Raw genomic sequence first — 14,736 nt, 5'->3', positions numbered from 1 at the left:
AAACACAATAGATGATATTTTGAATATTGTTGCTACACTGTAAAACATTTACATTTTGAAAAATTGTGGAAACTGACAAATGAATATTGGCTCAACAAATTGCTTCCCAATAATTGTCCCAAAACAAAAAAAAAAATGCACTGTAGTAATTTTAGCTGAAGGTCTGAAGTTAAAATTAAAAATATACATTCACCGAACATATTAAATTGTGCTCAGCCAATCTATCAAGCAGAAGTGAAAAATCTGTGTTGTCTGAACAAGCTTTGCAGCAGAAAACACGTGCACACATGCGCCTGAGAGAAACCGTTACTGTAGTGAATTCAACTTCCTGTGCGCGGGAGAGCGAGAGAGCGGAGCCGATGCTGAAGGACGACAGAACATCATTTACAGACGGATTTTCTATCATTGAAGTTATGCTACGTATACTGAGTTTTGTATTTATTAAGTCATGTTTCATGTACTACATTGTATTTTTCAGAGTAACAGTGAATTCACTCCTTTACTGTGTCATGCTGGCGTTTATAACCTAGTTTAGCTCGTACTGATCTCTCGGTAGGAGTGTGTGATATATATCATCTGTGATAATATTGTAATTGTTGTTTTAATGATGTGGGATTTGACATTAATAAACATTTACAGTGTGTTTTTTACTGCATTATTCAGTCTTTAAAATGCATTTAGACTGATCACATATGATATGGGGGCAGAAAATATCATTTATGTAATTTCATAATCATCATCACACGAAGAGTGCCGTTTTTAGAAAATATTTAGATATCATTTTGTCAATATCACACACCCCTATGTCTCAGCTACCTAAAGTTACTATTTATTGAACTAAATTATTTTGATCTCACTTTATGATGAATATGAAATGTATGAGACACAAGGAATATGTTTCTGCTATAACTATGTTTTTGTTCCCATTAGTGTAACTCATCATTGCTAGGTCTGAGGAGAAAGGAACCACTATGAATTTCACTGAGTATTTAACAGTAGTTCTTATTGGATATATGTTTATTTCATATTAGTGTCAAATACTATTAGCTCTTAGATGTAATTTGTGAGGAGTTGCTTTATTGTAATGTAGGCTGCTAATTCTAATGTAGACTTGGTATTGACATTGTGTATTTTTTTATGTTACAGAGTACAGAGGCATTGGAGAACCACACAACTGTAAAGAAAATGGGAATTATTGAAATAGTAAGCAGCAGCAGTTGCACTTCAAGGGTCCTGTCAAGTGTGCTGAATGCCTCCGTTGTCCTGGAAGAGGAGCTGGTGCTTCACAACTTAGGAGACTTTGTAAATGCATTTATTGTATTATTTTGGATTATTGTATGTACTCATCAAAATTTGGTAACTCACAGAATTACCAAAAAATTTTGCCATAAGTCAAATATATTAAGGTTCTGCAATATATAAATATATTGTGGAAACTTAAATTCCTGTAGAGCTGCTTTGCAACGATTTGTATCCTAAAAAGCGCTATACAAATAAACTTGAATTGAATCCTGGAGTACAACAAGGATTTAAAGGGATAGTTTACCCCAAAATTAAAATTCTGTCATTAATTACTTACCCTCATGTCGTTCAAAACCCATGAGACCTTCGTTCATCTTCAGAAAACAAATTAAGATATTTTTGATGAAATCCGATGATGACTTTTTTTTTGATAAAACAACGGTCTTATTGATGTGGAACGACAGGAGGCATGTATTAATGACAGAATTTTAACCTCAAAGTACCTCTTATGAGTTTTTTGGCAAACATTTGACGTGTAAGATGCAGTTTCATGAGCTCAAAGTACCTCTTGTGAGAATGGTAGAGTTCATGTGAAATTACTCTAAACACTGGTTGAAGGAACCTCAGATAAATTATTACTATTATTTATTAAATTATTATTATTTTATGGTGTTTTCAACATTTTTGCACGTTTGTGAATATATTATTGTACAAGGTGCAATTCATAAGCTTTGTGTATCTTATGATAATTAAAATGCATGATTTTCTAAGGTATACTGTGTAGAAAATTTCAATGTATTTATAATTTTAAATGTATTTATAATTTTATTTTCACAATATTGTTGTATATTTTCATTAAAAGTATTAAAATGTGGCAGTGTTTAGTGTATCATTTAGTAAGTTTTTCCTTTTCTTTTGGGACAACAGGGAATAAACAATTCAGTAAGGTTGCTTTAGCACTATACATTTACCAATACACATTTTTAAATTAGGTAAAACAAAAAATGTATGCTACTACTATTTATAATATTCATTTGGGCCAATAACTTGGTTTGGTTTGACTTCTTTTTTCCCAGCTGGCTCAACATATTTTCTCATTGAGCCAATGTTAAAAGACTGTTGCCACAATTGATCAAATTCAGTTAGCAGAAATACAATTGGTTCAATGGAAAAATGTAGATGTAATCAGTCACTAGAAAATTTGTTGGAGAGTTGAGGAGGTCTGACATTTTTTACAGTGTAACCAAAGTTTGGGTATTATTGCTTACCATTGTGTGGACAAAAAACATTTCTCTAAATATCTTCTCTTATGTTCAGAGAAGACAGTCATGCTGTTTTGAAATGATTTGAAGATAATTAAAGTGACGACAGAGTTTTAATTTTTGGGTGAACTATCGCTTTAACATGAAATGTTTTTGTTTGGCAGTATTTTCAGACAGTTTTTGTGTTTAATAATATAATAACACTTACTGTAGTTTCTGTAGTTTACAGCGTGGATCCTCCAGTAGAGCAGAGAGCAGCTTCACTCCTGAGTCTCCTGGTTTATTACCGCTCAGATCCAGTTCAGTCAGGTGTGAGGGGTTTGATCTCAGAGCTGAACTCAGAGCAGCACAGCCTTTCTCTCCAATCCTGCAGCTCCTCAGCCTGCAGAGAGAAAGAGAACAACTAAAGATGAGTTAAGTTCATTCACTGTTTGTCACAGACACATGAATGAGGTGTCAAATCGACCGGCTCATTGAGGAGAGGAGTGCTGTATCTTTTCTAAGTGATCGGACCTACGATGTTCACACAGCAGACGAAAAAAGTAGGGCTGTAACGTCCTAGTCGATTAGTCGATTAATTGGTCGATATGGTCTGGTTCGACCAAAAATCTGATTGGTCGATTTTTTGCCGCGCTCATTTCATCAGTTTGGCCGCGCTCATTTCATCAGGTGGAAAGCACTAATTGCTAATGGGGGTGTTTTCAGAGCACCCCTGTTTCACAGGTAACAGTCTGTTTTCAGAACACCCCCATTGTTTTCACTTTTTTTGGATTAGCCCAACCCACTGGAGAAGAGAGACAGATAAGTAGGCTTTAGAAGGTTTGATGTTGAATATTATTTATTTAATAACAAGCTAGTGTAAAAACAAGAAGCTGTCTCCTTCCAAAGAACCAGTGTTAATTTCGTTAACGAAGAGGACGACGAAAAATATTCGTTAACAAACTTTTTTTCTGTGACTAAGATGAGAAGTTGACGAGATAAAATTAATATCTGATGATAAAAACTATGACGAAATGTATGCGCGTCTTCGTTAACGAGACGAGACGGGACTAAAATGTTATTTGAGGACTACCGGACATTCAAAATACATCCTATAGGCTAAGTTGACTGTCTTGTCTTTTAAAATGTGCGTCCCTGTCTCTGGATCGCAATCAGATGAGGGGCGTTTGTATATCTCACAGTATGGCAGCCGCAGTGGGCGGATACGCTACCAAAACGCAAACTAGCGATCTGAAACAATGGCCTCAGCAACTGAATGGTTATAGGGATAGGGTGACCAGACATCCCGTTTTTCCCAGGAGTCACAATTCGTTGTTGATTAACTTAAAGTTAGTGAAGGCGCGATAGGCGGAATCACTCTGATAGAAGTGCTCCACTTTCTCAGTTCTCACACAGTGCGCGATCAGTTCTCAGTTCTCACAATATTGCGCAATTGCGCTGTGCCCACTGTTTGTGTTAGTTTTGAGCCTAAGATGCTTTATTTTTCAGTTATGCACTTTATTTGGTTTCTGCTCTTTTGTTTAATAAATATTCTTTTTTTATTAAAGTGGACGCGCCTTTTGTGTTTATTAAGAGTAAAAGCTTTAAGTCTATTCGTGTCTCAGCCGCGAAGCTGAGCTCTTATGTTCAGCCTCGCTCTGTGCGAGCTGCGCAGAGCGGCTGAAATGATAGTGTCTGACAGTTATACTTATAACATATGACAAAAATAATTTTCTAAATTATGTTGCACGTTCCTCAAAAGTTCTTGTGATATCACTAGTTGACAACATAGTACTGTTTTCAGAAATCACAGGCTATGATATTGTGCAGGTACACGTGATGCACCGCTGTCAGAGACGACAGACTCGTGTGTCAGACTCATTTCAGTGCAAAATGATTAGGTCAAAAACGATTTAATATACTGCAAATAGCCTATTAGTTTTTTATGTTTATTTATAATTAATTTAGGCAGACAACAAGGCTACGAAGTACTGAGCACAGTGCGTATCTAATTAATGTAACGTACGTTTTTTTTTCTCCCCAACGTCATTTTTAGTCGATTTTTAGTCGAAAGTTTCAGGACTTCAGTCGACCAAGATTTTCTTTGGTTGATTACAGCCCTAGAAAAAAGCAGGCAAAAAAATCCCATAGACTTACAATGACGGAATGTTCATGAATTTGAATCTCAACTGACACTTTCACACACACAGACACACACACACACACACACTCTCTCACACACACACACACACACACACACTTCAACAGAAACATACATTAGCTGAACCCTGTTTGTTTTACGTGTTATTTATAACAAACCATATTACAGATGCGTTGTCAGATTTAAGTTGAACCGCGGTCCTAGCGCGTGCCGTCCACGAACCGTTCCACCCCTACCTCATATCATCATATTATTATTATTATTATTATTATTAGAATAGCCTATATCTCAATGAGTCTACTTAAAGAAAGAGAAAGAAAAGAAACTAAATAAATAATTTCTAAATGTTCTACCTCATATCATAAACACATAGAAATGTATAAGTATTCATGGCAACCCGTCAAAATAAAAGTTTGGTTTCACTTGAAGACATTGCGGCAGAAATATATTACTATTGTTCAGTAATAGGCTACTACTAATAACATTATTAAAAGCTTATTTTTCAGGAATAATCATACAATATTTCTTCAATGTTTTAATTGTAATATTAAATCCCCTTTATTTTCCAAAAAAACAAGATTTCATTTTCATTTTCATTAATTAAAAGATAAATTAAATGAATGTTTTATGCCTTAATAAATGTAAATACACAACACAGAGTTTCTGAGGAACAAAATATAAATGTTAGAATAAATTAAACTTGTTTTTATACTTTTAAATAATTAGACAATAAAACTGAATTTGGTAACAATAAAACAATTAATTGGGCCCTAAACATGTATTTTTTGCTAAATAAATTGATGTTAAATTGTTTAAGTTTCATGATTTTAATTAATTAGACATACTTTGATTAGTAAAATGTAATTTGATCATTAAAAAGATATGTAATTCAGGTCCTGTTATCATGATCATAACCATCATAAAGCCTTCGTTGGGGCAAAATAGGAGAAAGACAAATGATTATCAATGTACTTATTCATACGTATGTTATCCAGGTGTTAATCCACAAGTACTTTCTAGATACAAAGTAAAAAATCCTTTCTTTGCTACGTCACCACCGCGCAGTTTGAGCGCAGCTCCGACACGTGACCGTGACGTCTAACGTGTCAAATATTATATAATTTGTATATTATGTATAATCATTCTTTAAATGTCAACTCTGTATTTTTGCATTCCATTAATTTAAAAAAACAAACGCCTGAATACTATGGGATTTTTGCCAAACGGCTGGCGAGCGTATGCACCTTAATTCTCCTGTCAGTTTGCTTAGAGAGTAGAAAAAACTGCAGTTATCACACCCCATACATGCACTCACACACACACACACACACACACTCACACACACACACACACAAAATCACACACACACGCACCCACACAAAATCACACACACACACACACACACTCGCACACACAATTACACGCGCACACACAATCACACACGCACACACAATCACACACACACACACACACACACACACACACACACACACACACACACACACACGCACACACAATCACACGCGCACACACAATTACACGCACACACACAATCACACACGCACACACAATCACACACGCACACGCACACACACGCACACACACACACACGCACACACACACACACGCACACACACACGCACACACACGCACACACACACACACGCACACTCACACACGCACACACACACACACGCACACACAATTACACGCACACACACACAATCACACACAATCACACACACACACAATCACACACACACACACACACACACACACACACAATTACACGCACACACACAATCACACGCACACACACACACACAATCACACACACGCAATCACACACACACACGCACACACACACACACACGCGCGCGCACACACACACTCACACGCACACACAATTACACGCACACACATAATCACACACACACACACACGCACACACACACACAATTACACGCACACACACAATTACACGCACACACACACGTGCACACACACACACATGAATCTCACGATCACAACTCTCCAGTCTGAACTTATGGAGCTTTTCCACTGCATAGTGCGGCACGGTTCAGTACAGCTCACTTCTGGTGGGTTTTCCACTGGGAACAGTACCTGGTACTTTTTTAGCACCACCTCGGCCGAGGTTTCAAGCGAGCCGTACCGTTAGCAAAACATGACGTTTAAACTCTGCTGATCACTGATTGGCCGGAGAAAATTGTCACTGATTTAAATCAGCACAGCCAGCGAAGGATCAAACGCAACTTTTGAATGAGCGCACCTTTTTTAAACAACCAAAAAAATGTCTGTTTCGTTGTCTGTTGAGGAAGTACAGATGTTCCTCTCGTTGATAGCCGAGGAGCGGATCCAGCGAGAGCGTGATGGAGAGACACAGAATTAAAACGTTTTTCAGGAGTCACGGCAGTAGAGGCGGTGCAACTATAACGACACGAGAATAATCCCGTCCTCTCTAAAGCGGTACTAAACTGCAGTGGAAACACAAAACGAGCCGAACTGAGCCGTGTCGTGCCGTTCTGAACCGTGCCGAGCCGAGTCGTACCACGCAGTGGAAAAGAGCCATTAGTCAGAGGGTGCAAGAATAACCTATTCTTTAAGTGACTGTCTACTGCTAATCTAGTTCATGAGAATAAAACTCCCACACAATGATGTACAAGTACAGGGGTAGACAATAAGGGAAATTTGTGTCTTTTGAAGTTCACTGGCCCAGGTCAAAGCGTCGGGTATTGATCCCAATAATCACGAAAAAGAACAGTTTGCTTGAACAACATGAATAACATTTATTTTTTTAAGGTAGGTTTAGTGCAAAGTGCAGCAAAACTGTGCAAAAACATGAAACAAGTGCAAATAAACCTATTGCATAGGATTCATTCTCCGTAGTCACACAGCAATTCATTATATTATGTTCATACCATAGGTTTCATACGTTAACGTTTCTCTAACTTACTTGTCTGCATATGTGGGCATTGATCTGCAGAGCTCACAGTAAACCTCTTTTTTTCTTGATCGTAGCCCAGCTAGGGGTGGGCGATATGGGAACAATATCATATCACAATTTTTTTTTAGAAATATCACGATTCTTTGTCATGTTGGTTTTACAAGTTGTCTGAGCATTACAGCCAAACTAGAAAGACAAAGCCTTTCAAGGTAACAAAAAAAAAAAAAAAAAAAAGACATGGCAGATATTTAGGCCAAAGTGGGCGAAGATAAAAATCTTTGTCATCATTTTATCTCTCTTATTAAAAAATAAGAACAAAGATACACATTACAAATACGCATAATATACAAATAAAACAAACAGTGCTTTATTTTCAGGTACAATAGGTGTATTTAGCAGAGCATTCAATGAAATTAAATGAACAAATATAAAAATAAAACACTACATAGACTGATTCCTAAAGATTTTCAGTCAAGAATAGTGAGTGATTTTTCTCTTTGTGTTTTGTTGTTTTGTTAACGTTAAATGAATAGTTCCCCCAAAAATAAATATTCTGTCATCTGTCTGTCAATTCTGTCATAATGTTTTATTTTTATACCATCATTTACTCAAAAGTTGTTTTAAACCTGAATGAGTTTCTTTCTTCTGCTGAACATAAATGCTATTTTGAAGAAGGTGGAAAACCAAACAGTTGCTGGTCCTCAGTGACTTCCATAGGATTTTTCTTTCCTGCTATCAAAGTCAATGTGGACCAGCAACTGTTTGGTTACCCTCATTCTTCAAAATATCTTATTTTGGGTTCAGCACAAGAAATTAATAGAGGTTTGGGACAACATGTGAGTGAGTAAATAATGACAGAAATTAAATGTTAGGGTGAACTATCCCTTTAATGACAGTCGACAGCATGTTTAGTGTCCTGTCCCTTTAAGAGCTGCACGCATCTAATATACAGGCACTCATCCGTTTCTCTCTTAACTATTTACTTTCATTTTAGAGATAACCAACTGAGTCTGTATGTAAACCTTGTGTGTTTTGACAGTATTAGCGCAAAGTTAGTTGAGTAATCAGGCGCTGTTAGAAAGGCTTTTTAGTCCGTGCTTCAGGTGTATGTGCTCAGAAAAAGCGCACGTCAGACCAGCGCGCGAATGAAACATTTAACCAGCAAGGCTTGTGTGCAAATAATGTACTTTTGCGATCGCGAATAAGTGCAGTGTCCTGTCAGAGTAACTCTACTGCTGTATGTCCTGTTGTACAGTATATAGAGACGGAGGAGCCAGAACTGTATTTGACAATGTGCGCGGTAGCGCGATACTACGATATTTCTTCAAAAGCAGATCGTGGAGACATTTTTATCGTCCATGATCTAAAATCGTCATATCGCACACCCCTAAGCCCAGCCAATTCCAGCGGTCTCGCCACTGGGGCTGAAACTTTCTCTGCCTTTTCTTTTCGTATTCCCTTTCGCTTTCCCTCAATTCCTCTGGTGATTTTCTCTTCCTTGCCTTCTCTTTTTTACCCGGCGTTTGGCCGGGTGATGGGGGTTTCAGAAACATGTAGCCTAGCTTAATAGTAGCTATAGGTAGGTGCTGAGCAGCAGTGTGCAGTTTGCGCGCGTAACCGCGGGAGCGAGCAAGGGATCACGTAACGTGTTAGCGGTGGTTACTGAGACGATTTAACAGAAATCAAAACACAGAACCACAGGTAATTAATGTGAAATTAGACTTTTTTTAATCGAGGCATTATTTTTACTGGCCCCACCGGGCTAGTGGTTGGAGCGATCTGGTGGCCCTGACGGTTTTAAAAGTACGTCCGGGCCACCGGGCCATTTATATTGTCGACCCCAGAAGTAACAATAATATTTGCAATAACATATCGATTTGTTGAATAATTAAGTAAATATACTTCCTTAATTTCCCTCTGTAAAGAAACCTCATTGCTGGCTACTCTCTGCTGTCTCAGACTACGACATCTTAGCCCTTTATCGGCCTCCGTAGCTTCTCTAAAGGCAGCGGTGAGCGGGAGACTGAGCCGTTGCTTGCAATTCACAAACTCAACCGCTACATGCTGCTAAAATCTACACACTGCACCTTTAAGTCGGCCGACTACTGCTTGATCAGAACAGAAAGTGTAGTTCTGGTCACTTCAGTACAACTTGCTAATCAGTGATAGACAGAAATCAAAAGGTCTCTGATGACGTGCTACTGCTCCATTCATCCATGAGCCTTTAGTCTGTTCTGTCCTGGACACAGATTTGAGGAAACATCAGCCTCCACATGATCTACTAGTCATTATGATTTCAGAAGAGCGAAGAATAAATAACAGTTTATTTGTCAGGTAAGAATGTATCATGTTAATTACATAATTAAAGAATAAGAATCCAATTCAGACTCAGAGATAATAAATACATAACATCAATTGCTCAGAGATGAATCTAAGAGAGAGAGGTGCAAACCTGACAGAGGAAACAGTAGCATTTATGAGTGCGGTTTACTCTGATATAAATACTCTTAAATCAGATTAAAATCTGTATCTGTATGTTTCATTTTGTCTGATACTTATGTACTTTGTTGTTCATTGGTCTATAACGCTGCCTTCTCGTGCTATCGGAAATGTCCTATTTCCCACGTATGAAGTCGTGATTACGAGCTTGTTGTGTTCAAGTGCTTTAATGTCAGAAATAATAAAATGTAGCATCCCATTGGTTGACAATCATATAAACATTCACCGCGCAACATGCAGTTTTCTGACAATTTCAGTCAAATACATGCTTATTTCACTGCTTATAAAACATAAAATATGCTTTGAATGATCGTTCATATCTAGCCTATAAATACAGTACTTAAGCGACAAGACAAAGGGATGTAGTTGTTGTGAGAACAGACAGCAGCAATGGTTGTCCCCTCCACCATGTTTAAAGATTATGACCCGCCCAACTCAGAAACTCTGGTATCAAAATTATTTCTGAATTTCCCAGTAAATATGACTTGAAAGGCCGTTCACATCCAATCTCCTGATTACTCCGATAGCATGTGAAGGCACAATAAGTGTATATCCCAGGGGTGCCCACACTTTTTTGAGCGGGGATCTCCTTTAAAAAAATAAATAGGCCTAAATAAAAAAAGCTGGTTGGGATGTATCTTTATATTGCATTAAGTTACATTTTTATTTAAAAAAATAATAATGTTCAATAATGCCTGCATTTCCCTAAAGCAGTGGTCCTCAACCTTTTTTACTCCAAGACCCCCTCTTCTCCAAATCAATACTGCAAGCCCAAACTTTTCTATTCACTAAAACCTTCGTATTTTCATGTCATTTTTTTAAACAAAGCAAATTCAAGAAAGATTTAAGCATCCCATGAACATACTTCACAAAAATGTCTCTAAAGTTGTATAGAATATCTACAAAGTATGTAAAAGTATGTATCTCTGAACTCAGCGATCTGAAGGCAGCTCGACAGCATCAGTGAATATTTCCTCTGTCAGAACAAGCTGTTTGAGCGTCTGATGCCCGTATGTACATGAACACCACTGATCCTCACAAACTTCTCCAAAACAGACGAGCATCCGTTATAAAACTCTGTGTATTCAACTAGGTGAATATCCTGAGCTGTGTTCAAGCAGAAATATGATATTATAGTGATCAGTGCACCGAGAGCACAAATACACACGGTTCGTTTGTGCATCAAATAACAGACACAACACACACCTAATGCACCATCCTGTATGTGACTGTAATCATCTTTACCTTGATGACAATCATCATCCATCAAAACTTTAGGCTACTAGTGTGACCCTGGCTTCTTTTATCCAGCCGAGATAAACATACATTAGTCTTGAGCACATTCAGTATAATCATTGTGTTTGATCATTTTGGCTGATACTTATGCTCATACAGAGTACTGTATGCTCATATCGTGTGACCCTGGCTTCTTTTATCCAGCCGAGAGCTGTATTGTGTATCATCTGCTCATCCAGAGGTTTTGAGCCGTCGTTCAGTCTGTATTTCACACAGATGAGAAACGGTCTGCTGCTCCGAAACACAGAACATCACAGAATACCTAGAGAGGTGGTGCTTATATTTATATATTTACATTATTTAACATATTAGTCATAACATTAGTGAATATATTATATTTTAGTTTTAAGTTATCTCGCGCCCCCCGGCTGAGAACCAGTGACCTAAAGCGTGATCTACCAGCATTGCCTTCACGATCGACCTGTTGGGCACCCCTGGTTTATACAAACATACATTAGTCTTGAGCACATTCAGTATAATCATTGTGTTTGATCATTTACATTTTGATTCTTAAACGCTCACCCAAAAATATAAAGTGTCATAATGTACTTCCCTGCATGTCGTTCCTGACCTGTATGACCTTCTTTCTTCTGTCAAACACAATAGATCATATTTTGGACATTGTTGGCAACCAAAGTTTGGGTATCAATGCTTTCTATTGTGTGGACAAAAACATTTCTCTAAATATCTTCTCTTATGTTTCACAGAATAAAGTCACACTGTTTGGAAATGACTTGAAGATAATTAAAGTGAAGACAGTTTTAATTTTTGGGTGAACTATCGCTTTAAAGTAAGGTTAAATAATTAATATTAATAATTGAATCTATATAAGCACTTTTCTGGGTTTGTAATATGTGATACTCTAAATGAATTTGTAATATATTCCGTTCAGTTTGGGCTAGCTTATAACACTGTCATGCTACAATACTATCGTGCCTAATGTATAGATGTTGTGGAATATCTGCTCTGAATATCTTTGTGTTGTTTCTAATGCATTTCGCTCAGTGTGGGGTAGTTTCAACATAACTTGTTTACAAATATCTGTTCTTAGGTGTAAATGTTTTCTACGTGCTAGTATATGTCCGGTGGCTGGCGTTCGCAAATTTCTCGGGTGTAAATGTTTGAAAAGCTGTAAATACGCGTGGTTTACAGCCCATCAACAGATATTTGTCCGTGTAATTGGCCATCAGCAGATATAGACACACATTGTATCCATCAGTTGGCCATCGGTTTGCTTTGGATTTTGCTAACTTTTTTTAGGCATGTGGCTGCATCATGCTCACCTGCATCAGCACCTCGCAAAGGGAAACGCAGGTGTCGTTCAGGTTTCAGTGCGATCGAGAATCATACTGAGTAAGTGCACAGACATGATATTTTACAGATGTAATTGAGTTTACATCGTAAACATGTACTTGTGTGACACTACAAAAACTGTTGTGATAATATATTACTACTAACTTCCTTTTTTTTTTTTTTTTTTTTTTACAGATTTGCCAAGGAAAATATTCAAGCACCTGTTTCGAAGAGAGCCAAGGCAAACAAGCAAGTAATCTCCAGGCAGTCCACTCTGTCATGGAAAACAGAGACGGATGTTGATATGATTCCACAGACTCTGTGATTCCGGCCGGCACGGGAAACTGGAGCTCAACTGACGTCTGCTGACTCGCATTCTCCCATGAGTCTATATATGTCTCTTTTGCACTGTCTTTTGTAACACTACATAAAACTTAGAACATATACTTGGATTTACACATGAAACAACATGTATTTATGTGCAATACCATGTGAGTGAGTAGGTTACACATAGGTGGGTGAGTGGGCCTAACAAACCATCTGCCTTTTGTAATGCTCTCATCTTTCCTTATATATGTCCTTATGTATACTGGACACAATTACTTCTTCTTGCATTGTCCCGGTTTGCACTGTTTTGCCTTGAATGTCTCTTTAGCACAGTCTTCTGTACCCCTTCTTAAAACTTCTTAATTTTGTAAAGTATGTCAGTTGACTTATACTATGCAAGACATTTAGTTCCTAAACATAGAGCAATTACAATAAAATAGATTAAAATCTTGGATCCCTCTGAAATTGTTTCTTCAGGTTGCCTCACAGCATTTCACCTTGCCTCAAAGTGACAGTCACACTGATGGGCCATTAGCAGCTTTAGGGGAGGGCCCTTTGTCTCTCAGGTGAAATCACTTAATATTCAAGACCATTACCACTCCCTCGCATATTGGCTTTCAATCACAAAACATGTCTTTAAACATTTAAATCAATATATTGTTTTCTGTGAATGAGTAAGCAGAATGATTTTCACATAATTGTGAAGTAAATATTCTAACCTACAAGAATGATTACTCAAAAGTCTTATTCAGGACCATTTAGTGTGGCTTTTATGGCCTTATTTCAGCTACATTTATTTTTCCAAAACTTACAAACCACGCATAATATTTTTTTTCTAAGAAATGCAGACATGTACATCCATATTGGTCACATAATATTGTAGCACAGTTTGTGCTGAATACAAAAAAAATTACATGTTGATCAATAGTATGTTATAAGAAGCTGAAATAAGCACAAATATCAGGGCATGTCAACATCTCAAGGGTCCCAAAATGACCTCAGACCCCAGAGGGTTAATTTTTGGACAGTTAGCAGTTGTTTAATTTCAACAGATAACAGACTGTTGCCACAATTGATCAAATTCAGTTAGCAGAAATCCAGTTGGGCCGATGGAGAAATGTAGATGTAATCAGTCACTAGAAAATTTGTTGGAGAGTTGAGGAGGCCTGAAATTTTTACAGTGTAACCAAAGTTTGGGTATTATTGCTTTCCATTGTGTGGATAAAAAACATTTCTCTAAATATCTTCTCTTATGTTCAGAGAAGACAGTCATGCTGTTTTGAAATGATTTGAAGATAATTAAAGTGACGACAGAGTTTTAATTTTTGGGTAAACTATCGCTTTAACACTAAATGTTTTTGTTTGGCAGTATTTTCACACAGTTTTTGTGTTTAATAATATAATAACACTTACTGTAGTTTCTGTAGTTTACAGCGTGGATCCTCCAGTAGAGCAGAGAGCAGCTTCACTCCTGAGTCTCCTGGTTTATTACCGCTCAGATTCAGTTCAGTCAGGTGTGAGGGGTTTGATCTCAGAGCTGAACTCAGAGCAGCACAGCCTTCCTCTCCAATACTGCAGTAACTCAGCCTGCAGAGAGAAAGAGAACAACTAAAGATGAGTTAAGTTCATTCACTGTTTGTCACAGACCCATGAATGCGGTGTCAAATCGACCGGATCATTGAGGAGAGGAGTGCTGTATCTTTTCTAAGCGA

At 37.6% G+C, this 14,736-nt stretch overlaps 1 protein-coding gene across 4 annotated transcripts in view; it reads right to left on the bottom strand.

The window, feature by feature from the left end:
- LOC306874649 (NLR family CARD domain-containing protein 3-like) overlaps positions 1–14,736 on the bottom strand; it is a 36,355-nt gene that overhangs the window by 9,322 nt on the left and 12,297 nt on the right. For all 4 annotated transcript variants that reach the window (XM_079424822.1, XM_079424820.1, XM_079424823.1 and 1 more), the window contains 2 exons: positions 14,438–14,611; positions 2,713–2,886 (listed from right to left, as the gene is read on the bottom strand). In XM_079424822.1, the coding sequence (XP_079280948.1) occupies positions 2,713–2,886; positions 14,438–14,611 (348 nt within the window). The remainder of the gene's footprint in view (positions 1–2,712; positions 2,887–14,437; positions 14,612–14,736) is intronic.

This window comes from Barbus barbus (genome assembly GCF_936440315.1).
Source record: "Barbus barbus genome assembly, chromosome: 9".
NCBI classification, from domain to species: domain Eukaryota; kingdom Metazoa; phylum Chordata; class Actinopteri; order Cypriniformes; family Cyprinidae; genus Barbus; species Barbus barbus.
This window is presented reverse-complemented; position numbering and strand designations above follow the sequence as displayed.